This window comes from Cynoglossus semilaevis, unplaced genomic scaffold, assembly GCF_000523025.1.
Source record: "Cynoglossus semilaevis isolate Cse_v1.0 unplaced genomic scaffold, Cse_v1.0 scaffold1033, whole genome shotgun sequence".
Lineage (NCBI taxonomy): Eukaryota > Metazoa > Chordata > Actinopteri > Pleuronectiformes > Cynoglossidae > Cynoglossus > Cynoglossus semilaevis.
This window is the reverse complement of record NW_007585109.1, coordinates 925,145-951,712: the sequence shown is the minus strand read 5'-3', so window position 1 is coordinate 951,712 and position 26,568 is coordinate 925,145. Positions and strand designations below refer to the sequence as shown.

General features: G+C 39.0%; 1 protein-coding gene across 2 annotated transcripts in view; it reads right to left on the bottom strand.

Moving 5' to 3' along the window:
• The window catches only part of LOC103398389 (protein kinase C-binding protein NELL1), a 194,480-nt gene that overhangs the window by 37,025 nt on the left and 130,887 nt on the right, over positions 1 to 26,568 (bottom strand). For both annotated transcript variants that reach the window (XM_008336989.3, XM_017030667.2), the window contains one exon: positions 6,941 to 7,066. In XM_008336989.3, coding sequence (XP_008335211.1) covers positions 6,941 to 7,066 — 126 coding nt within the window. The remainder of the gene's footprint in view (positions 1 to 6,940; positions 7,067 to 26,568) is intronic.

Sequence of the window (26,568 nt, the reverse complement as noted above, 5' to 3'; positions counted from 1 at the left end):
GTACTTGTGAATCTTCCTGTTAGAGAATATATTTCAAGGGTACTATGCATTTTTCTATTTCATTTGAATGGGCGCTCAGCTGTTTGTGGTATTTTAGTTTGCTCAATATGCACAATGTAGGAAATGATGTTGGAATGAAGTGCCATGTGTTTCCATCCATTTTGCATGTTCAGAACTTGAGCTTTTGAAGAATATTTCCAAACCTTTACTGATTTGTTTCAGTACAAAAAGTTGTGAATTTGTGCTAATTTCTACAAAACTGACACAAACACACACAACAACCAGACTGTGTGGAAAACCCACAACACCATTCACTTTTACTATGCATTTCTAAAACATGTCCTCGTTCTTTAAGCACCTAGTATTGTCTTTCAATAACGTCAAGTAGATCACATCACTAATGTGAAATTTAATGACCGGCGACCGAGCCATAAAACAGAAAAAGTGCACAACAGCATTTTTGTCAGTCCCCCCTCGCCCCCGCCCCATACTTTTTAACGTATGCGTGATGTTGCTGTGTTCTCCTTCCAAACTTGCTCTGCTGGTCACCTTGACAAGATGTGAACTGTGTTGTATCTTATATGACTGTCTGTAACCACGGTGATATTAAAGGTCATACGTTACTCTAGAATGAGTTGAAGAATATTTCTCATTTCCCTGCAGTCATTAAAGTTTAAGAGGCAGCTTTTTGTCAAAAGTTCAACGAATTCTTCTTCTAAAGTTCCATTCCATGACTGGTGCACAAAGCCACTGGCATGTCCAGAGAAAACACTTCTGTGAAGACAACACAGACCTTCAAGTCTTATTGAAAATGACAATTAAAAAGCTAAATATTCAGTTGAGTTTTTGTTTCTGTCTCTTTAATGTTAAAATGTATCGTAGGAAGGTGTTTATGTACGACAGTAGTAACGCTGGGCATCTATAAATAGACTAAAGATGAACTAGACACAAAAAACACTTCAGAAGTCACTGTTTATTCCCTGTTGCCTTTTTAATAACCACATTAAGCAGTGTAAGATGGCATGTGGGGTGGAAAAGGTGGCAATAGTAAGGAAATATGTAGAGCGGTTGAGAGAAAACACGATTCTAACAGTCTGGCATAACTAACAGCACAACGCATCTAGAGTGAGTGCTAGATCGCTTTATGCAGCAAATATGTTAATTTGCACCATAAATTACTACTGCTTCCTTGGTGGCATTAGCTTCCCCTTTTTTTTTCTTTATAGAGTTCAGAGCAGTCAGTTCATATTTTTGTATGCAGCAGCACACAGGGATAATGCAATTCATTTATGGCCCAATGAAATATACAGGCTCTCAGGAATAAAGATGCTTAGGTTGCAACTCACATTAATGAAACCTTGTTCAATTAATGTGCTCTGTCAGTAAACACTCCTCCCATCGCCGGGGCATTATTATTCCACATGCCTGTTCATCTATGGGAACAAGGAGGTAACACATCAAAGCAGACACACAGCTTTATAAAAAAACAGCATAATGTGGAGCGAAGCTGCTAAAAACTATGACCTGGATGAATGAGAATCCATGCAGACATTGAAAAAGAGACATCGCCGTCGACATGTGTACTGCCCGAGACAAGCAGGAGGAAACAGTCCTGAACATAAAACCTTAATGGGGAAACTAAAAATAAACATTTGCATCTCAGAGTTGAGCGAGAAAGAAATGAGGACGAGGGATATCTTTTTTCTGACTCCATCTGCACTGTGCCTTTGATAGGCTTATTAAATTGGCTGGTGCTGAGCCAGATTGACAGTGTGACCTCCATTTTGGAAGAATTAATGTATACAGACAAGGTTGCTGAGGTTTTCCTGGCTCGTCGTACCTGAGCTTCACATTTATTACATGTTTAATTGAATAGAATTTGATTAAATTTTCAGTTAACTTCTAATGGTATGGGCCTTCTCTAATGCTGAAATCTTTCAGTATATTTGCAGCATTTGAAGCATGAAATGAACAGGAGCACAGTACAGCTGGAAGAACAGCACATTGATGGGGCAATAACCAATTCAGGTATTGATCGGCGTGGCTCAGGTGAATGTAGATGAATAGATTCATCAACAGTCACCTACACTGGCTGTTTATGCCAGCTAAAGAAACATTACAGGAGTCACAGCTGACCAGACTGACTAATCAGCCTTCTCTAGACCTCTGTAAAGGTGTGTGGAAGAAGGGACAGCAACAGTATACTGGGTTAGAAAAACAGCCAACATCAGAACTAAAAAAAACTCCCACAAAGCCTAAATTACAAATCATTGGGATGGAACAGCAATTTAGTGTGGATTATATATAAAATTGCTTGTGATAAAAATTCTAATCAACACCCGGCAGCCTTTTGTTCATTTTCAGATTATCAGCAAATGATGAAGTCAGTCATAAAAAAGAGAAAGGTGATGAACTGTATCTACAGGAGTAGAATTTTAAAAATCAAATGAGCTTCAGAGAAAAGTCTGAGAATAGACTAGAATAGAATATACACACAGATAGATAGATAGATAGATAGATAGATAGACAGATAGACAGACAGACAGACAGACAGATAGATAGACAGACAGACAGACAGACAGATAGATAGACAGACAGACAGACAGACAGATAGATAGACAGACAGACAGACAGACAGATAGATAGACAGACAGACAGACAGACAGATAGATAGACAGACAGATAGACAGATAGATCTATCTAGAACCAATACTTCTCTCTTTTACAGCTTTCCAATATTACATGTCTGACGAAATAAAACTTTATACATTCTCCAATGCCTGTAATAAAATTGTAAATCCATAAGGACTATTTTATATTACACCATATAGCGTCATCATGCAGGTGGTACAGTCATATTAGAAACTGAGGGTACAGCAAGTAATGTAAGCCATGTTTTGGTTTATTTTAGCTACATAAATCCTAAGTATAACAAACTATAAGGTGTTCTTTATTACTTCAGTAGAGCAATGGTAAATACAGAACCTCCGTGGTTACAGTATACAGTATTGAGAATATTCTGAACATCAGCTCGGTGGTGAGATGAGCAGATATAGAACAGAGACTCAGCCCTGTTCTGCTGTCACCTATCAGTTTATTTCTCTTCCCCCAGGAGGAACTTGCCTGTTTCATCACAAGTGAAATCAAGTGGAACCACAATTATCTAAACCTCCCGTTGTTTACAGCGCAAGGTCTTCACAAAAGACAGCGTCCTCCCGCTGGCAGGGGGGACACGAGAGAGAACGAAGGCGTGAGAGAAGGCGAAAGGAAGATGGGTGAGTGTGTCTAAAGGAAAAGGTGGAACATGATGAGCATAAATATCATATTCTAAAAAGAACCTGCTGGAATTGTCATATTGAGAGTAAATGTGTTGACTGTGGGGGGTCCGCATTGTTGGGGAACTGTGTGCTCAAAACTATGAGCTTTAACAAAGAATCAGAAAATGTGCAGTGTTCACGACAGCCCATTGAGAAACACACGTCCTGCCCTACGAGCAGTGTCTACAGCTGCATTTAGGAGAACTACCAACAGGGTGATGCACGATTATGGCCATGATTATTTATCAATATTGAAAAAAAAGACATTCTGTTAGGTAAACATGTTCTATAGCGCTTATATGAACAAGGCTTTCAGTTCAGACAAAAGGCTAATGAAATATAAATATGCCATTTACTATTTGCAAGAAGGCACAGCAATGTCAATTCCTGTTGAGGAAACTGCGTAGCTTTGAGGTCAGGCGAGAGTTTTGGAGAACTAATTGTGTGAGGGGTTCACATATTTCTGGTCCAATTTTTTTGTGGTTTGTGGAGTTCTTTCACTTGGTTGAATAAGTTAACTGTGTTACCCTGTGGGCAGACACAATTCTACTACACTATTTGCACATCATTTATTTTTTTTCAGCATCATTCCATCTGAGTCCAAAAAACCTCCAGACAATAGATTGTGATCCCCTTCAAGGTACCAGCTTCTCCTCACTCCAAATGCTGTGACATTCCTCAGATTTGCTACTGAACAATTTGAGGCCCCTGAGTGCCACTCACTGCAGGGCGCGCTCATTGCAGGGCGCGCTCACTGCAGGGCGCGCTCACTTCATAATTTTTTTTCGCTCGCCCACTGGTGGTTGGCTAACCATTGGTGTAGAAAGTGCTTAATGTTGTATGCAGCAGATTCTACTTTTTAAATATTAATATCGCAACAATCATCTTCATTTAATCAGAGCAGCCAAATGTGTGATTGATTAAAATTAGATTTCTGTATTTTCTGGCCTATAAGTCGCTCCGGAATACAAGTCGCACAAGTGACATCAAGTGGCTGTCAGTGTGAAAATAAGGAACATGTAATTTGTCAGTGGTACAGGAGTAGCAGACAATGGCACACAAGCCAAGAGTGCCAAGAGTTAGTGTGAAAATAAACATGTGAAATTATATATATTTTAACATATAAGTCACAAACCCAGCCAAAGGATAAAAAAAAGTGTGACTTATAGTCCAGGAAATACGGTAACTATGCAGCCCTAGTACAACTTTATATATACAATATGTATGTCCCAACAATTTAGTTGCATAGAACTGCTGATTTAAGGCCATGTTTCAGGTTTATAAATGCTCTGGTAAGCTAACAGAGGCCTTTAGGCTTTAGTATAGTTTGATGTTGTAGACTGTTAGCCAAAAAGTGCAAAACTATAGAAAATACAGCCAAATATTAGCCCAAAACCCAACAAAAAGGCAAAAAAAAAAGGCAACGCAGAAATACTCACAAATAACTGAAAACTAAAAAATAGCAACACTAGTTGTCAAAAAACAATTTGCTTCATTAGCCATGAGTTACCTCAAGAACACCCCACAAGGTTGTTAGAAAACAATGCCCATTAAGTAGAAGCAGGTCATAAAATAAAATAGGGTGCAGCATAACATCAAGTGCCATGCATGGCCCCGGAGCCAGACTTTGGACACTTTACCTTAATTTTGTACATCATACCGGTTGTAATGACCTTTTTATTTATGAAACATGTTATCAAAGCTAGTTTCACCTACAATTTACTTTTTCTCTAAAATAAAAAGCATCTTTTTTTAATTTGCTCAATAGACTGTTAACAAATTGCTCAGTCTTTATCACCCAATGCTCTCCCACTGTGCCTGTGTGTCCGGCCCGTTGCAGTGACAACAATACACTTATCAAAACCCCCCTTTCCTAATCCATGGAGACAATAAGGAAAACAACGCAGACTTAAGCACAATGTGCCAATTACAGGGAGCTCATGGGCAATCACATTGGTGTTGTGAAATATGAGCAGTCAACCCTCTGAGCCATGAACACTGCTTGTACATTCATGGAGAGGACTCCAGCAAAGCTGTAAGCAGGAGCTGAAGGAGAAGTGGGGAGAAGGGAGAGCAGACAGAGAGAGGATTTATCTTTCCCAGCAGATGTAGAGAGCACTCTACGGGCTCACAGGCAGCAGCCAGGACAGTTTACAAGCTGCAAAATAGATTGATTGTCCACGGATCCTTGTCCCTGTGTGGCTGCCAACGCTGAGCTAATTAAAGAACATTTCTCTGGAGAATTACTGCTCGGCAACCGACCACATCAAAATTCACTGCTGAGAAAAACCACACACATCCTGATGGTTGAAAAATAATAAATGTTTTCGTGTCTCCCCCTCTCTCCTGTCTCCCCTGCTGTTGCACCAACCATCTCCATGTCCTCCTTCACTATGTCTAAGACTCTGGCAGCTGCGTCTCCAACATTCTTTGCCCTTTATATCTACTGTCCCTTTCAATCACACATCTGAACCATGTGGACATCTCTCTACACTTGGCAATAACATTTACCAAGTAGCCAATCCAAATTCATACATCCAACTCTTCATTTGTTTAACTGCCAGCTGGCAGACTTTGGAGTTTCATGGCCCTAACTTCATCTAGTATTTTTTACTGGTAAAAACTAATCTCACCATTTGCCAAAAAGATTAAAAATAAAACTTAGAAAGACACGTTGAGGTCATGTATGGTTTAATTTAAAATATGTAACCGGTCGGCTAACTAAAAAAATAAACAGAGGTATTTTGAAAGATTCAGCTATTCCCTGCAGGGGTCACCCCAGCGGGTCATCTGCTTCCATCTCATCCTATCTTCTACTTCCTCGACCTGTTCTTTTACTACATCCACAAATCTCCTCTGAGGTCTTCCTCTTCCCTGTCTGTCAACTCCATCTAATTTATGTCTAATTTATTCACCGTTCACTTTCTGTCCTCATATCCAAACCATCTCAACCTCAGCTCTCTACCCTTAACTCCAAGAGAAGAAAAAGCATCAAGAGAAAAATAATCTTTAAAAAAGGAAAAATCTAAAATAATAATTAATGTAAATAAAGAAGATACTTCTCTCGATATCCTTCATTTAGTTCATTTGGCTCAGACCTTTACAGTCTGTGTCTTCATCAGTGAATTGCTTCTTTCTAGAGGAGGTCTTCAACACCAGGTCAGAACCTGCATCTGTGCTCCTTTAGTTCAGCGGAGAATAGAGACAAATCAGATGGACCTGAATCAAACCCTGTTCCAGCTTCCATCATTTTCATTCCAGGTTTTTATTTAGGTTTAGATAAAAGGTCAATGTTTGCTCTGATTTTTATTTTTTAGGGTTTTAAAATGATCAACTATCAAATAAAACATATCGTAGCTCACCCAACAAAGCACTGAGTTGTGAGACTGTGAAAAATCTTGTCACATTTGTATAAAATGTGTTTTAACAGTTTAGAGTGAAACAGTTTTTTTGACATATTTTCGGATATGTTTTGTCAGGTTTCCTGTGTAATCTAACTTAGGTTTGACATTTCAAAATAAAAGCAGTAAAAGTGGAGCGGTGATGTCCACAAGTTATTCAGAAGTTAAATCTGAAGTAGGGAAAAAAAGTTCAGAGATGCATTTGTATTCAGGGCTACATACCAGTGCAGGAGTACTCGTCCACTCTGACGAATCCTGGCAGGCAGTCGCAGAGATGGCTGCCTGGCAAGTTGACACACACTGTGTTGGACTGGCAGTAATGCATTTGGGTTGCACACTCATCAATATCTGAGGACAAACAGAGCAGATAGGAAGGATTAGTGACTCCCCGACAGTTGTCTCAAAAAGACACGCAGGGCAAACACAGCACCTTCTCAGGCAACTGATGAAGCAGGTGGACTGAGCTCATTGAACTGAATCAACACTGTTGCTTCAACCACATTATTAAAAAGCCAGGTGTCAGGGCAATGGGAATGTTGCTCGCAGTTATTTTAACATTCCGGACAGCAGAAGAATCTTCAGTAAGGAGATTCTGTCAACACACTCCCAGGTCTCACAAGGTCAGCAAATGTTTAATGCTGAAGCACATCTAGACGACCATCACATTTTAATTCCATCCCCTGTGCCATTATTTAAAGACGGTTCAAATCCTCAGCACATTGTGGAAAAAAAATTAGAACGCTGCACTGCGCAAAAAAACTAGGTGAGAAAAAAGAAAGAAAGAAAAAAAGGGAAAATAATTTAAAAAATGATAAGGGCACATAAACTGAAAGTGACAGAAAAAAAAAGAGAGAGAGAGAGAGAGAGAGAGAGAAAGAGAGAAAGAGAGAGAGAGAGAGAGAGAAGACTACATGTATTCGACTGTTGTGATGTTCTGCACGTATCATGACATATCACATCCTTTCCTGATGAACACATTTACCTTGTCCTTGTCCCTGATGTGGCTGAAAAGACACTGCATTAGCATGGACACATGGAGCTGAGGCAGGCATTAGCACAGAGAGACCGACGCATGATTAAATTGGACTGGAAAGACATGAGGGAGATGTTCCGCCGAAGGAGAACACATTTCTGGGTGTGTAGAGTGAAGCTCTTTCTGTGTGTGTGCGCACACAACGCAGTGTATTCAAATGAATGTGGTCAAAAGAGAAGCAGTTCCCTTCGGCCACCAGGCGTTCCTCACCTCGGGGACTCTACACGCAACATTAGGAACCAAAGAACGAGCGTGAGGAGCACATTTCCATATTCTCTCCTTGGGTAAATACATTACAGCTCTGAAGTTTCCTGCTCTTTTATACAATGGAATACATTTGTATGAAGTATGTAATTGACTTACATGCAACACCCAGAGGTTCTCTGGGCAAATTTCATCGTTGCTGAGCGGAGAGTAAGTGTGTTGAATTGCACAATCGAAGAAAAATGTGTTTAGTGATATATAAAGTTCCACTGGCCTTCTACCTCAAAGTCATTTGTCTGCGTTATCAGAAAACAAACTTAGACTTATTAGAGTTTTGGAGACTGGAAAGCAATACCTGCATAAAATTTCCATGCTGTCCTGAAGCACTGCTGTCCCTGAAAGCTGATCATTTGATTAAGCTTTATTGGAAAAAAAGTGCTGAAGCAAGCGCATGATGATGGCCGTGCTGTGATGTTACAGATGCCCAGTCTCAATAATTTAAAATCAAGAGCTCACTGCCTTTGTCAGCATCCATTTACTGGAGTAAAAGCTTTTGCTGTCAGGCCTCAAGCACGTTGACTGTTCCTGATCTCAGTGGGTTTGAGGTTCTCAAAAGTGGATCTGGACTGCACTTGGGCACGTGTGCAGGTACGTGTGTGTCTGTGTGTCCCTCCGCAGCTACTTGTGGGTGAGTCATGGCAGGTGAGCTCTGCTGACACAACTGGAACTGTCATTTCACACGGGGGAATTCGTTTTTCAGGGATTTCGGTCCCTCTCTCTCTCTTTGTGTCTCTCTGTCTCTTGCTTGCTCTGTTTCTTCCTTTTCCCCAGACTCACACAGTCTCTCACACACTCCCTCCTGAGCTGACTTTTTATGTCAGATTCTTTATTCATGCTGTGATGTAGGTCAGGGCTGGTAGGGTTGGAGGCTCGGTGGATTGGCTAAATATAAAGGATAGGATTCTCTCTCTTTCTCTCCCAGCGCATCTGTTTGGTTATTCTACAAGAACAAAGTCTGCATGTTTACATGCAGTACTACATGTACTTATACCTGCATGTGTACCTTCTTTCCTAATGTTGAAAATATGGTTTAAACCAAGACACCTGTATTGTTTTTCGACTTGAATTAACCCAGAGTACGTTCACGTCTTCATAAATGTCCAGGACCTTTCCCACTGCAGCAAACCAGTCTGTCTCAGCAGCTCAGTGACTCGAGCCAGGATGTGCAGAGATAAACTCAACGCAGACATCGCACATGTTCACTGCAGTCGTTTCTTGATTTTAGAGAAAAAAACAGAACTGTAGACTTTGATGGAGATAGTGTTGAGTAAGGAAAACGTTTGTACTGAGAGTTTAAACTCTCTAGATCAGCACTTCCCTACATTTTTGGCTGCGCATCTGCTTCTGTATCCCGGCCGTGTTGATTCAACCCCAATTTTCTACATTTTAAACAACAAAGAAAAAAATGGTTTCCTATAAAGCAACATGTTTTATCATGCTCAAAAGACCAGAATACACCTATAACACACACACACAGAGACAGGTGTAGGCTGAATTAATTTATGATTTAAATTTTTACACATTTTCATTTACACATCTTTATTGTGTGGGAAAATCACACTTCAAACCTCCCTGCTTCCCCCCGCAAACCACCATCAAATTTTTATCTCTTCCTTAACGGCAGCCCATGTCCCTCTACGGGTACACACACCACACTTTGGAAAGCCCTACTCTAGATCAGAGTAGCTGGTTCAGAGACTGCCCTCCTTAACTCATCTTAATCCTTGTAGAAAACTAGTCACATTACTCTTCTTACATTACATATGATAAAAAGATGAAGTGTGTCACTGCTGTAGTGTCTTTGTAAAGTATTTTCCCCTACACAAAGTGGAGGCATCACTGAAAGTGAAATTTGTTTCCAAACTCAGCAGTGGTGATGCTTTAAATATTTGATATTCAATTTTGGATAATTAAAATCGTTTTAACTACATCTCAGTGAGTGAACTTGTTTTAGAACCTTTGACTGGGACAAATACATTAACATTTAAAAAAAGAGCCCCTGCATTTACCGTCATCCTGGATCACATTAGCTATTCATTAAGCACCATATACACTGAGCTTTATCAGCCACTCTCTGATGGCAGTCTCTAAAGAACAAAACAAACAATCACAGTCTAAGCAAGCTTCGCTGTTAACTGTTGACGCTCTTTATTAAGTCAGTTAATCTTTTAAAATGGTTATCTGTTTTACCTTGTGTTGCCAGGTAACCAATTCATTACCACCCAGTCTGTTTAGAATGTTTTTCAGTCAAAAGTGTCTGTGTGAGTATCTCTGATCATTTCCAACACTAAAACAAAACTGCTTACATCCTTTAATGCTTGAGTGGCTGGAGTCAGAGCCGAAACAACAATCATTTCTCACCAATGTTGTCATTGGTTCAGATACAAATCTAATCAAAGCAGGAGCAGATGTCTCCTTCACACATGAGCACAAACACATTTACAGTACAACCGCTGCTCTCTTCTCCTCCACCCACACTTTTACTCTGCGCCCGAAAGTTAAACTTGCTCTGCAGTTACTCGCTAAAAAAAATTAAGACTACACAGAACGTTGTTTACGCAGATGCCTTCTTATAGCACAGAGAGACACAGGCACACGCACACATACTCTACTGTATGTGCGCTGTTTTAAAATATTCATTCCATTTTTAGCTTCAGTGAGGCAGCAAACACAAAAAACTCTAATGGGCGATTTTTAAAAAACACGTCTCAGTTATTGCCTGCTTTTTGTGTTCGTGTGTTAGAAAGTGTTGCTGTTCCAGAGAGTGCTAACTTTAGCACGACAGTCACAGTGTGAACACATCTACATAAAGAAAGGTCATTTTTCTCAGCCAATTACTGCAAATACAAATCAAGGTTGGGAGTTTGGGAAAGTGTAATGAGGATTAATTAACAAAGCTTGGCAGGTCGAACGCCTCAGATACAGTCACTATAGAGTATACAACAACATGAATACAAAGAACGAATCCATTAAATACAAATAAAACAGTTGACCTTTGCACCTAACAAGGGTCTGGTTGAGTGCAGCACAAAGCGTCATTAATTAACATTTCTTATTGTAATTACCATTTGTAACTTGCCTGTAACCTGAGAGTTGTAAATGTATTTTTAAAACTTGTGTAACGTTTCACATCTATATTTATTACAAATACAGTTACAAACAGCAGCTGTTATCTTATCTACTGTATCTTCTGAACACCAGACCGACCAAAAGAGTTCTGTTTTTGATAAAGATCTTTGCTAACATCTGATCTTACATTTATCTCACTGTTGCTCTTTTAGTCAGCAAAATCCGTGTCCTTATCTGTGTGTTTATGGTTTTAAATGCCTGAACATTTCTCGGATATTCCATTATCAGCGTTTCTTCCTACTGTTCTGCTTGGGCTGCTACACAGAGCAGAGGAAAACGAAGGGCTCAGTAGCGTAACGGTTTAAAAGTTTATTACTGCATTAGTTTCTAGAGTTGTAAGCTGTGACTGCAAACTTACTCCTATGTAGTGAGGGAAGAGACAAAGATATAAAAATGCTGTCTTTGTCCTGGGTTAGCCAAATAAATTATACAATAATACAAGGCCAGGGTGAGGGACAAAGGATTCTCATTAAGGGTATTTCATTTCCATGGTGAGGGCAAACAGCAGAACCCCTTCTGTGCTGCAACATTTGAATACAATAAACAATCATCAACATGCAGCACGGGGCTTTGCCTCTCCGATGCTGAGTGTGTGTGAGAGGCTCGTCTCTGAGCCAGAGAAGAGAAAAAGGAACAAGTGTTGTGTTGCAAAAACCACTTATCACCATCCTCGTCCATTCATTCAGAACAGATTAGAGCTGTCTCGGGTCAATGCTGTGTTCACTGGCGAGCAGCGAAGAGCTCTTGTGTAGGCGGTGGGGTAGAGGTTCACTATCAGGTGAGAGAGAGTGAGTGAGAGCTGGGTGGTTTAATCCATCAGTCACTCTCCAGCTCCATCAAGGATCTGCCATTCAGTCAGCCACACTCTGAGAAAGTCACTGAAGACAGAGACTGAGACGGAGTTCTACTGCAGCCATTTACAAAGATGCTTCCTGTGTGTGTGTGTGTGTGTGTGTGTGTGTGTGTGTCTGCGGAGGATGCTCATTTGGATATAGTCACTGCATTGCTTTAACAAATACACCTGGGTGCCATAAAATAAATCGATATATTAGTCAAGGAGACAGTAGTAAAGTTATGTCTCCCTTAAAGCTAAACAGCATTGTTAGACCCAAGGGTACTGTTAGAATACTACAAATCTGAGTTTACTTCAATAGAGTCACAGTGTACATAGGGGATACCCATAATGCACCATTGAAACAAATGATGTTGACATAGCAGCATCACTGTGGAAATAGATTCTGCAGAGTTTATTTGATTGTTTCTTGTCTTTGTCACAGTTTTTTGTATGTGAGAAAAAATGGACTTACCATGGCTGTGTTTAAACAATAAACTTCTGGTTAATGTGGAACCAAACGTAACCAAATAAGCACAGAGGTAAAATATTTGTTTTTGCCAGTTTGTCTGCAGCCACAGCAGAAATACGTTATTGTTACACTTACAGCTGAACTCGATGTGATTTTGCTTCTATTCCAGAGCTTTTGACATCGTTGGCAGGGAGCTGAATTATCTCTGCATTTCTACCACCGAGTCCAACTGACCTGCGTTCAACTTTTCCCGGATGCCCATGACCTGCATGACTGGGAATCTTTACAGACATAATAAATACATGTTTTATTGGGCAGTTTAACAACAGTGCTACCACTCTGGACCTTGGGGTCCTTTTGTCCAGACATTCATCACCAAATTTCAGTGTAAAATATGAAAAAACAGAAGATGAACTTTAAAGTAAATTCTATATTTTACGAGGGTTTTAGAGCCTGTTTTGAAAACAAAGCCGATCTGCTTGTCAGCATACATATTTCTCAAGATAATTCCATCCCAGTAGAAAAACAACATTATTACTGTTTTCTAAAACTGTGGGGTTTTTTTGTTATTCAATTTATTTTGCAGTGACCTCATCTAGGCAAATCGAACATGCTCTGTTTACAAGAAAAGTTTGTTGTAAAATAACCAATATTATAATATTCATAATATTCATCAGACCCAATGTCCCCTGTTCTTAGTCAAGGGTCTAAAAAACTACAGTACTTTAAAAACACAATATAATATTACAGGGAAAATGTATTTACTCAAACAGTTTCAATTTAAAACCAGCTCTGTTTGGCATCATAGAGAGAGAAGAAAAGGTAAACAAAGAAAAACATACAGCCTCATCGTTCACCTCCCTTTAGGCCAAGCAAGTAGTTCTACTAAGGTGAAGGGAGTCGTTCCCTCACACTCATGGACAATGGCCAGAGGACATCGTGTCCTGCTTAAAATTAAGGGTAAAAAGAAAACTCCCTTCAGCATTTAAATTAAAAATTCCTGAAAGCGAGAGCTCCTTCCCTAAAAACACTCCAGTATATATATCTTGTATGAAAGAAGAATTTGTCAGAAGTTGAAATGGAGGCACGCTGGCCAACAGAGTGTGGCGCTGTTATTCTGATAGTTTACACCATATCTTTGGTTAAAAAAATTGAATTTTCCAGACTCTGAATGGGAGAGATGGTGATAAAGGAGGAAGATGGGGCAACGCTGTTGACACGCACACTAAACGGAGATGAAGTGTATGAAGAGGAAAAGGAAATGAAGAACAAAAAAAGTCAAAGAAAATGGAAGATGGGCATTAAAAGTGATATCAGTGAGATACCTGAGCCTGCTCTGGTTTCAGCAGTCAGACAGTCAGTCTCATCATGTGAGAGAAGAACTGCTGTTGGCTCATAAATATTTGACAGTGCAGTGTGGGAGTGCTTAATTAGCTTCATTGTTATTCTGAGTGTGAGCTGACACACTTGTTTAAATTGTTGTTATTCTATCGTTAGTTTCATGAAAATACCACGTGCTTTATTGTTGCTTTTTTCCATTGGTGAAATGTTTCTGTTCCTGAAGTAACATTGGTTTAATGTAACATTTAATGTTTTTGACCTGACCTTTACTGGATCCACAGTTTTTGTCCATTTATGTTACGTCGCGCTGAGGATATGTGGATAAAGACTATTTTGTGCTGAAACATGAAAATGTAACTGATGATGAGGATTTATTTTCAGATGAAGATCTAAAATGGATTAATGAATCACCATTAACCTGGTGACTTCTAGCAAACAGCACAAAGTCTTAAATGTTCAGTGCATGTATTAGCCAAGCCCCCGCTACAGACATGACGTCACCTTTGCACCAGCTGACCAACATGTTACTGTTGTCTACCTTTTCAAAATAATATTTTAGTTTTAGGGATTTAACAGAATCTCTTGTTGGGCTGTTGTTGGAGAGGACTGAGAGAGGGTTCAGCCGCTTCATGGTTCTCACCCGTGGCTAAGTCCTTGTACATGGACATCTTTCCACTAGTCTTAAACATCTAGAAGCTTCAAGTACACTGTGCTTTTCTCAGTGCTTTTCTCAGTGGATGATATACAGTATTTTCTTGTTCACGCAGGTTAACAATAATGTGTCATCTTTAAGCTAGTCTTAAATATATATACCAAATCAGAGGTGAATATCTGGCCTGTAAACACTTTATGACTAAGATGCAGAACTTTTACTGGATCCACAGAATAAGGCCTGACACTTTTCCACAAGAGATTCAAAAAGTTTCCAAGAAAAGATATCCCTTGACAAGAGCATGTGCATAAAGATGAACTTCCATATCCTGTAGTTGCTTTTATTGAAAACCCAATTCTATGGCCATTTTTTACCCAAACCTGAGCATGTGTATTCATTTAACATCTAAGCAGCTCTTCATTGTTCTCATCATTTTATTTTCCTTTAGGCCTTTTTTAAACGTGTATCTCAGATTTGCCAAGTTTTAAATCAGGAAAAAAAACATGTATATATATACATTTATACTGTAGTATTGGTGACACTGTAGTTAAGTGGTACTGCAAAGTGGAAACAAATGAGGGATATTTGCTTGTGTAATAAATATTTCTTCTCATTGCTTCCATTGATGACCATTGAGAAGGGAGCAGTAGAAGCAGCAGATGGCCTGTAATAATTCTTATTGTCTTCTGGACCAAAGCTCGTTCTGCTCACTCCCCCAGCGTCCCAGTGTGGTGAGACCATCACTGAGTGCTGCGTCACTGTCCCAGTCCAACCTCTTACTCATAATTAAAGGAAGTCTCTGGGGCTCCATTAGACTGGAGAGAGCAGATGGAGGTCAGTGAAACAGGAGACGAGGTCAAATTCTGCAGATGCAAAACAGTACTGAAAATAAAGCCCTTTTAACCAACATAAAACCGTCTCATATACATATACAACATATGCAGTTGGGCTGTAATGTAGCCACGGGAAGAACAGCTCAGGATCTAACCTTGAACTTCAAACTATCATATACAATTTGTCAAATGTGATGGAAGAACCAAGTCAACAGAATTCCGACATAAGTTGAGGACTCTCTGTGCATGTATTCATATGAGCAGAGTATAAAATTTCGAAAAAGCACCTAAATTAAATCTTTATTCTCATCTATACCAGCATTCCATTTGAAATTAGATAATAAAACACTCTCAGCTGTGAAGGATATTCCATCCCTAGCTGCGTAGGGCTTCAAAGGCATTCTGAGAATAAAAATAACCTGACATTTTATGAAAAACAACTCTTTCTGAGAACCACCTCTCTGTAACACATACAAAATATGAACTTCCACTTCTGCACGACTATCACCAGCGTTGGAAAATGCGAGAGGTACAAATCTAGACGACAGATAAAAAGCTCCTGCTCTCACGACAGCTGTATCAAATGCATACTTTTTTTTATCACACGCTGCAAGTCTTTCACAGCAACAAAGTGACAAGTGTCTAAGGTAATATATCAGCTGAGCAGGAAACGTCACATCTGTTCCTGACAGCATCCATGCTCGTCACCTGCTGGGCCAGATGCATGACGAGCACTTCTTACACCCAATCACATTTACTGTCCTGTAAATGTCATATATCTGTCTCTGTGTTGTTCCATGAATGAATGTCACTCATTACGTACAGGTCTGGTATTTTTAAAATTACAGCTCACAGGTGCAGTTATTTAAATTATCTATAGGACAGGAAACACATAACTTTGGTATCTTTAATCCGAGGGTCAAAAGTAATTATTTTGAAAAAGCCCATTGACGGTCTCCTACAGCTTTAGGACGTTTTTATCTGTATATCAAGTAAAACAAAGCATTGACCTGTGATTTTTTTTTGTTAAATCTGGGCAAACTTATAACCTGTTGCAATTATTGACGCTTGGAAAAAGTGTTGATCTATTTCCGTCTCTATTTTCTTCTTCCTCCATCAGTTACCAAACATTTTAAAAGACATTAGTGGAACAATATATTTTCCTAAATGTGGCAGAAGACAGAGAAAGAGTTTTCCAGTATGTGCACAGACTTAAATGATGGACATTTAGAGAAATTAATTTGTTATTGCTAATAAAAAGATGTGTTAAATTTGCCTTAGAACACCTTGTGCTTGTATTTTGTCAACAATACTACGGTCTAAAATCCAGTCATTATCTTTACCTGTACAGATGCCGCTGATAATGACTCAAAGGAACATATTATCCAGAGGACCGTGTGTGTGTCCTTACTCCATTTCATAAATTAATCTAATCTAATGTTTGCCTGAAGTAACACGTGTCACTTTAAAACCAGGCAGTGATGCCAACAGGACAGATGGTCAACAAGTTCCAGCATTAAAACAAGGTTGTTAAATATTTGGGATCCAGAGTATAGAGTGTAGATTGGAGAGGCTGCTGTAAAGTCAATGGTACAGAAGTAACCATTGTGTGTTTGTGTGTGTGTGTGTGGTGGAGAAGTGGAGCTAGCACATGGAGTGTATTGATTATTTTGTACAAGCTACAACCTGCACTGATGACAAGGTGCTACTGAAATCTCCAGTGCTGTCTCTTTTACTTTGGAGACCTGTTCCTCCATAGAGGCCTGGGGACAAACCAGGGACAGAGTAGCCACAGTGAAATGTCACTTCTCATCAAAGTCTCTGATAACTGTAGTGGTGATAAGGAATGTTGCTATGTGAAACCTCAGCTTTACAGAAGCCAGAGTGGTTAGAGAATGCTGAGCTGGGACTGTTGATTCTTCAATCCTCTACCTTCAGTTTAAATAATATAAAACAATCCAGTTGCTACAAATTCAGAGTAAAAAAATAAATAAAATGAGGTTGAAAAAGAAGAAGGTTGCTGCGTAATAGGTCTACTAAGGCAGAATTCAGAGGTAGACCTGGAATATCTTGTCTTGAATCAAGTCCCAAACCAACAGTTGGACTCAATGAAGATGTGGTGGAACTTTAAAAATTAAACTTAAAAGCTGAACATTGGTCACTGCCTCACGATGTTTGTTAGTTTGTATTAAATTAAATGGTGTTATGACTCACTTTAACTTGCTAAACATAATCATTTAATTCAAGAGTCCTGCTCACACATCATCATGTCAAACGATGATGATCTGGTCTCTAGAACTCGGAGTAGCCATGTCAACCAAATTAAACAATTAAAAGAAAATTAGTCAACATGTCTCCTGTCGACAGAGTGATCCTTCAATTTGGTTTGATTGAAGATACATTAAAATGGTATGAAAGACACAGTGGAATCTTTCTGTGTTATAAATCATCTGATGCTTGTCGCAGATCTGGGGTTGTACATGTCAAAAAGAATCTGTTAAGATTAAATTTCAAACCAGAACCGCATCTATTTTGCAGAAAACCCCCGATATTCGTGACTCTTCTGGACCAGGTTATTGTTTGTCTATGAAAACCCTCAGGAGACTTGGTCAAACTCCCAGTAGATTTTAATTCCTGTAACTTGTGAGTGACGATGGACCTGGATTTACTGCACTCAAGTTTTCAAGGTGTTTCAAAGTGAACTGAACACGTTCACTGAGCCTTATATATTTATAAATATACAGGACATATATAACCATCCACTAATGGCTTTCAGAATGGCTATTTCAGAGCATGAAAGGCACTCTTCATGCTCTGCAGTTGGGGGAGGGTTTGTTTTTAAGTAATATTTTATAACTTACAACTGTCATACAAAAAATGATCCATTGTGTTGCTACAAACGCTGCCTCTGCAAAGATCCTCCTGACACAACAGCTGTGTGTCAGGATGAAGCCTACATCAACTCCACACAATCTTTAGGACATTGAACAGTTGATTTAAAATAGAGAACACTGCCTGGAAGAACTGATGCTTTAGGTTTCTCATTTAGTAGGTTGGAACCAAAAGTCTGCGCAATATGTTGGATCCACGTTTTTGTGGAGAAAAAAAAAAAATCAGAATTCCTAACACGTTACAGTCAAAACGTGAAAGGAATTAAGTTTGAATTTTTACCAATAACTTTTGTTTGTAATTTCACAGTGATTCAAATCAAATTCTGTAGCTTTCTTTTAGCTACCTTCTCTGATATGTTTTGCTAATTTAAAGCTATACTTGGCCTCACTCTACAATTACAATCACACTAAAGGTGTTGGTTTTTTTTACACACTTATTTAATATATATATATTTAAAAAAACAGGTAATTCTTTTCTATTTTTGGACATTTTAGGAAAACTGTAGGTGCTACTCTTGTCGCTGCATCAATTTACAACCACTTTATTTGAAACTTTATTTCATACAGGGAGGCTGCAGGTGTAAATTCATGCATATCACTGAAGAATGACAATTTCCATTAACTCAAGCACACATTCAAACTGAAAACAGCAGCCAATTTAATTCCAAAACAAAGACTAAACTAGTCCACGTCCTGTCAGCACCACAGCTCTCAACAACTTGTCTGTTCTTATTAATCCTTCCTCAGTCTTTCTTCCAGCCACAGCTCAATCTTCCTGTCTTGAACTCAATCTTTGGAATCTTTATTTTCCCTCCAACCCGTTGATGCTATCAGCACTTGATTCAGTGTAGCCGCCTCATCTCTAATAATTGATACAAAATCCAGATGCCCGGAGCAGCTGACATTCAACACAGTCTGAAGGACAGTTTGGGAAATGAGCAGCACATAATGGAATATGCCGGCAGCACAAACAGAAGGAAGGTTCCACTTGTAACACCATGTCCTCCCACTCTTAAATATCAAGTGCAATTAAATGCCAGTGACGGCAGAGATGAGCAGCACGTGTGTCTGGGAACAGAATTTACCCCCAATCGACTTTGACACCTTCACACTGTCACCTATCATTTACTGTGGGGTAGTGAAGCAGCGGTCGGTGGTTTCCGCACTGACGGCGGGGGGTGGGGGGACGGGACGGATGTGCTGGGGAAACAGTCACACTTCACTTGATACTGTGAAATGAAAACAGAATTAAAAGTAAATGACATTTTCGAGAGAAAAACAATTTTCTCCCCCTCAACCAGAGGTGACCTTAACAGTAATCAGAAGCCTTGGGTTTTTATGACTTTAGTTTGGTTATTAAAATAGTTTTCTTTAAAATTTTTATGAGGAGGCGTCATCTGTTTTTTTTTTTTTTGTATCCACTCACTGTATTCTAGCCTGCACATCAGTTCAGTGCTACTGGGAGGTTAGGTCAAAACGTTCTAAGACAGATGTAATGTTTTCCAAATGTACTAATAATTAAAACACACATCCAGTAGCTGTGGCAAGCTGTGTTATTATCAACCTGATTATCAAGCTAGGTAACATTGTAACTGAACCAGTGTTTCAACTGTTTAAAAGGAACTTAATATTAGTGCTTAGGCCAGTGTTCCAAGCCAACCCTACCTTTTTGAGCCATAACACATAGAACATATACAACAGCAAACCACAAATCAAAAGTTTGGTTTATGTAATAAAATACAACAATCTTTTAGTTTCAGTTCAGTGACAGTTTACCTAAACACCGGGCTGTTCGGTTGAACACAATGTTGATATACTCACAGGGATTGAAGAAAGACACATTAACAAGATCTTTAGTTTAGGTTTTTACAGCGACCTAGTGAAAAAGGATTTAATTTAAAATAAAGACAAATAATTTGCAGTAAATAAATAATAGCTTTTAGATTATGAGGAGATTAGAGATTATGATGAGATTATTAGATTATGAGATGAGGATGATTTAGACACACCACAGTGCAGTGGCTATGGTAAAAAATAAGTGGTTTTCCTTTCTTTCTTTTTTTCAAATTTGTTTAACAAGTTTCTGACTCCTCCACAGTCCATACAATACTTCACTGTCACTGTAAAGTAGGCCTTTGAGAGATAATCATCCATGATCAAAAGTACGTTTTTGCCTCTACTTAATTGCCTCTACTTCAGCCTCCTTTCCTGTCCTCTGTCCTCAACCTTTGTGTCGAATTGTAGTAATGTTCAGGTATTAAGCTTGTCTCTAGGAAGGGTGGCATCAGGAGGAGGATGCACTCCAGACCTCAGGTCAGCCATGTGGCTCATCTTTTTTTCATGTTTCACAAGTTGCACAGTGGGATGGGAGGGCACGGCAGGGGTTGGGTGGGGTGGGGGGGGTGGATAGGTAGTAGGTTTGTGAGTGTATATCAGTGTGTGTATGCATGTGCCAGACTGTGCGTGTGAGACCTCTGCACAAGGGCACAGAGCTCAGGGAGGGAGAGTCAGATTAATGATCGGGGGTGTCAGGTCTACTTGAATATTGAGGGTTAGGGTGGTTCTTGTCATTGTATGACGAGGTGGGGGAGGCAAAGTGGGTGGGGTTTACAACTGGTGTTCAAGGGTCTGTAGAATTAAAATGTATTCATTTTAGTATTTTTAGAGTATCGTGATTGACTCAACACCTCAGTGCAGCACAAAAAATTATAAAAAGGTTTTTATTTAACTCCATAATGTCTAATATCACAAAAAGTAGTAAGATGAACTTCTCACAGTAAGCTTTATTTTCTTTTTTTGGTAATGATTTCAACTCAGCAGAATTTTCTTTTTTGCGTGGTTGTAATTGAATACTTAAAAAAGTCATTAATTCTAAAACATACATCAATCATCTTCATTGCATGGTTTTAAATAAAAATGTCTGTTGCAGTGTACCAGAGTGCACTGTACACTTCCACAGCAGGGTATCATTTGTGACAAGTGACAAATCAAAGTCTCTTAATTCTCTGCACCTGAAGCCTATTGTCTTTGGTTTCATTCATGTCATAGATTTATTCAAAGCCAAAAACCATGTTATTGAGGAGGACAAAATATAAGTTGATGACACCATTCATCACATCTCTATACTGTGAATAATTTATTTTTGAGTGAATCCCTTTGAATCAAGCACCTGCAGGTAAACCAGCTGATGAATGAATATCTTTTCTGCCTGACAAAGAAAATCTCTGCTGAAAGTTGTGCTTGATCAGATGGGAGCTCTTTTTTTTAATTCATCACCAAAAAGCCTGTCACACACATCTTAAGAAAGTGTTTTTGTCAAAATGAAGAGTATCTACGTCAACGTGACTCTAAAATAATCTAAACCCGTTTCTTCTCACATCCTTCCGATTCGGTGTATTCCACCTGATACACATGAAAAACAATATGGGAAAAGTAGTGAATTCTATGAGTTTTGTATAATATAACATACTACTATAATAATATTAAATACAGAACCTGAAATAAAATATATATAGAAAAGAGTTGACTCCTCAAATCTTTGTATATAAACAATTGGTTTTATGTTAAATTATATGCAACTATCTGTCTTTTACCACTTCATTCTTTGTAGGTGGAGCTGGAAGAAATCCCTGCAGTCTTTAGGTGAGGGTGGCGTAATTCCTCAGTAGTTCAATTTATCATGAAGCCACATATACAGTAAAGGCAAGCACCTATTAACACTCACATTCACACCTATGGTCCATTAGAGTGAATAATCCAGCAAGAACCTAATGCATGTGTTTTGGATTATGGGATTAAAAACCAACAGTTTCTACCAGGGTTCTAACTGGTGACCTTCCTGCTGTAAGGCACTGACTGAGCACTGACAACCCTACCACCATAAGGTCTATTTATAATTGCTCCACTAAAAGTAAATGTCAATTTATTTTTTAATATATTTACTAAGATTTTTTTTATTAAATGTCATTCACTTTTTGAATAATTTCTGTTCTGTTTGGGTTTTTTTTAAATAGCATTTATAAAATATGTTTAGACTTTTTCGTATAAACATGGGATGTGAAGAGCTCTAAGCACTGTATTTGGAAAATTAGGAAAAATGAATAATCGCTGATTTTATTTCAGTAAAAATATTATTTTGTATATAATTATATATATGAACAGACTTTGAAAGTGTTTTTGGTTGAATGACTCCACAGTTCAAGCAGAATAACAGAACATGTGAATGCAAGCTGTGAAGATGCTTTGAGTTCTGGTTTTGTTCTATATTTTAAAAGTTCTTGTTGTGCATGTGTCGTTTTAATGTGTATCTGAGCAACAAAAGTTGTTTTTATTATTTATCATATGGCATATGACATCTTTTGTATTTTTTCCCTTATCAAAATCTAAGCTGGTGCATTTACTTTATTACTTGACAAAAGATCAGCAGTGGTTATGAACTGGAACAAAAGCAACAAGCATTCTCAAGCAGACCATCAGTAAAACGGCAGATGGTGGGTTAGGGGTGTGTGTGAGCTGCATGAGGAACAACCCTAAGCTTATGACTGGGCTTCTGTTCAATACAAAGCAAGTGCTGAAAACTGTACTTTGTCCAGGATTCTGTTGCAAAATAGACCTGACAACAAGTAGTGTAAAAACCAATGGGGAACATCATGTCTGCTTTTCTACATCCCACCATATTGATAATGACGTTACAGCCCATAATGTAAAGGTTGTTTGGTAGTTAAAAAAGAAAAAAAATCAAATTTCAACTTCATGGAGCCCAAAGTGATTTTCTAAAATGACTTGTCTTCTCTGAACAACACTAAACTAAAGCACTTTAATTTGAAAATAGCATAAAGCTGAAAATAGCAGCTCTCTACAGCTGCAAGGCGGAAACCTGGTTCATTACTTTTGACATTTGAATTAAATGCAAAAATAATTTTCTATCCATATCTTAATTATACTGCAGCACCCCTAAAGGTTAAATCAACACTAGTATCCATACCGTGGTTTCCTGGTTTACATGAATGATGAGTGATGATGATGATGATACATTTTCAAAAAATCTGGAATTTAAAGTCCAGTCTTTTAAAATAACGCTTAATATTACATTTTCGTGTAAAATTTCTTATTTGAAGGGGGGGGGGCGATATCGATATCACTTCAGCAACGATGTCGTTGCTAAGGGGATATTGTCCCTGCTTGCGGCATGTCGCGCACATTTTCCATTCTGAGATTGTGACCAATATTGGACCAATACCGATCCTTTGTATGGAATCAAGCCATCCCTAGTTAAACATCTCCCTTACATGTATTATCTAAATATGGGAAGTATAGATATCATAAGGTAATTCAGAGGTAAGTGGGATACGGAAGCCTATACTGATTAACCTGATGACCTTTGGGACAAAATGACCTTCTCACGACTACTGTAAATTTATTTAACCACTTTAGCCTTTGCCCTTGTTTCTGCCTTTGTCCAATAAATATTTCCTGCTGGCTTATTTGAAATCCCCTGGAGTTCACAGGTGGCTCTTATCCATGCTGGCCAACACACCAGGTTGCTCCTCGACACTCCATTGTGACATCACCCTCTGCACTTCAAGGTCACCTGAGGCTGGAACACAGCATCAGAACCCACGCCTCCTTTTGTCTGAATGATTTCATATTCTAGCCATCTTTTTTTTTTTTTTACACTTCATCTAGTATGGTTATGTGTTTTTACCACTGCAGTGATGTTATGATGAATGGTAGACAGCATAGCAGAGGAGAGGAGGAGAGAAGCAGAGGGGAGAGGAGAAGTGATCTCTCTCTGCCTTTTATCGCTCTATTTCATTATGGAAATCACCTCATTTACTCCAAGCCCTTCTCCATTCATCTCTTATTGTCACTGGCAAAACCCATTTTCTGTTTGTAGCAGAATTGTGCACGTCTGTGCGTGAGTCGCAAGCTATTTCAAAATTTAATATTTTACCCTGAGCAATTATATATAGGTTTTGAGTATTTCTCTCTCCGACTTGATGTTTCCTTCTACTAATCTCAGTTCTGTGAATGATTTGCTGCATCACCTACTTTTAATATTGTTGGTGCTGCCTATTATTTCCTATGAAAATTAATAATCTGTCAAGCAATGTTTAATTCACAACAACGGGCTGACATGAAAAATACAGCCTCAAATAATAGCTGATAAATACTGTACATATGTACTAGTATAAAGTCACGAATACGTAGTCACAGATGACACTACATGGTTTGAGATGATTGGGATCAAATCATTTCTTGTCATTCTAGTGTTATAATTTACCTATTTATTGTTAAATTACTGTAGATTAATTATTTTTAGATGAGTTAAAGCCACTATTGTCTTTTGTAAAAGTTAAATCAGATGTGAACTACTGGTTCACATCTGATTTGTTTGACATCTCAGGGAAATTTTGAAAATAAAATCATCCCCTTCCTAGAACGGCTGCACCACACTGGTAATATTTTTGTCACCGTGCAGTTCTGTTTTTATTCTTCTTTTATGCAGGTTTTCACTCACCCAAGTCATTTTATACACAGCAACTGAAATGCCACTGCATTATGTCGGTCTTCAGTTCTATCGGACGAATGGAAAATTCTGGTCTTTAGCCTCTCAGTGGCTGAATACCTGAGATGGGAGTTATTATAGCGATGTAGCAATGTTGTCCTGAGTTCCCAACGCAGAAAACCCCATACCCTAAGATGCACACAGATACTAACCACCCTGGTGACTCACAGAACCTTATTTTCACACCTTATTCCAAGTGAACATCCTGCCGTTGGATCAGTGCGTGGTCACCTCCTGTTGTACTGGTACAATAATGTAATTCCAGGTATTCAGCCACGCAGACATTTCGATGTGTTAGTAGTTTTTGAATAATAAAAAAATATTTCTAAACAAATGACCAATGTTGTGATTTCATCAGTAATCTTGTCGATGTAAAGGCAGGCAAGCTGACCTCATTTAACACTATGTGGCTCATAGAATATTAGGGATAAGACTCGGTCATATGGCAAGAAGAACACTGGTCCAAGCTCATGGTCTTCCTGCATGGACTTGCATGTTATCCATGTGTCTGCATGGGTTTCGTCTGGAATCTTTCGTATCTTTTCACCATCAAACATTGATGATTAGGTCATTAACCTAATTATTTATGTCACTTTAAAATTGGCGTGAATGGTTGTTTTTCCCTGTGTGTCGCATTAGTTCAACCTATAATGACATACACAATTACAACCCAGCACTCTATAGAACTGGTACTGGCCCTAACATTTTACAACTATCACATTGCACAACGGACAAGAGATTTATTATATATAAGTCAGTCAGTTGAGCAGACTTTAACACTTGAATGAAAGTAATAATGGAACTGGTAAGTATAACTCGTGCTTGTCTTTCTTGAGGCAGCAAAGTAAGTCATCCAGAGGACCGAGGGTGAAGACAGATCAGCAGAGAGAGCGTAGTTTGCCAACAGTATGTGTTCTCTTTTCTCAGGTTGTTTTATTTAATTATTGGAATGGAGCAGAGGGTTGTGGAAGCATGTGCCATGAATCTTATCAATGCTCTGCTCCTTTCATTTTATGTCAAGCAAGGTCTGCGGCTCAGGAGGCTGTGTGAGCTGGTAAATGACATTATCGCCATTCATAATTAAAAAAACAAATCCCATGTGGGTGTAGACAGGAGCGTGTCCGTGTGTCTTTGAATGAGAAAAAAGCTGCAGCCAGGCTCTTGGAGTAATACGGCATGACAGCATTCACCTTGGATCATAGAGAGTGGAGGAAAACTATCAAAATGCTCATAAATATCTAAAGAGCGGCGAGGAGATGGAGGAAGAGGGACGTTGAGGAGGCTTTCAGATGCGCTCCATCTCCTGCTGCAGAGGCAAATATCACGCTACTCACATGGAAGATGAGGGTAATGATGTGTGTCTTTTTGTATGCTTTGTGTGTGTGTGGGTTTGTGAGAGTTCATGTGTGTTGATTCACCACAGCATGCGACAACAGGAGGTGATAATGACAGTGCCTGCCTCAGGAAAGCAGGTGTTGGGGAGAAATTGGCCATAAGTTGGCAGTCAGCAAACACAAAAGAGGATTGTGGGATTTCAGAGCTTCTGTAAGTCTTTGTCGGTACGTGTTTGAGGAACCTATTACTGGAAAATCAAAAAATATATTGTGAAAACCTCCACAAAAATAGAATGTACCTCCATACCAATCCCTACTACCCAAAAACGACATGCTTCACATCTACAGCTAGTGAAAACGAGACCTGAATGCACTGATACTGAGGCCACAACTGTGCCAGGACTACAGAGGGACGGGCAAACGGACTGATATATTAAAGCCTGTCACTGGTCAACTTCCTCTCTGTGGTCAAAACTATCATACTGAACAGTTTTAATTCAC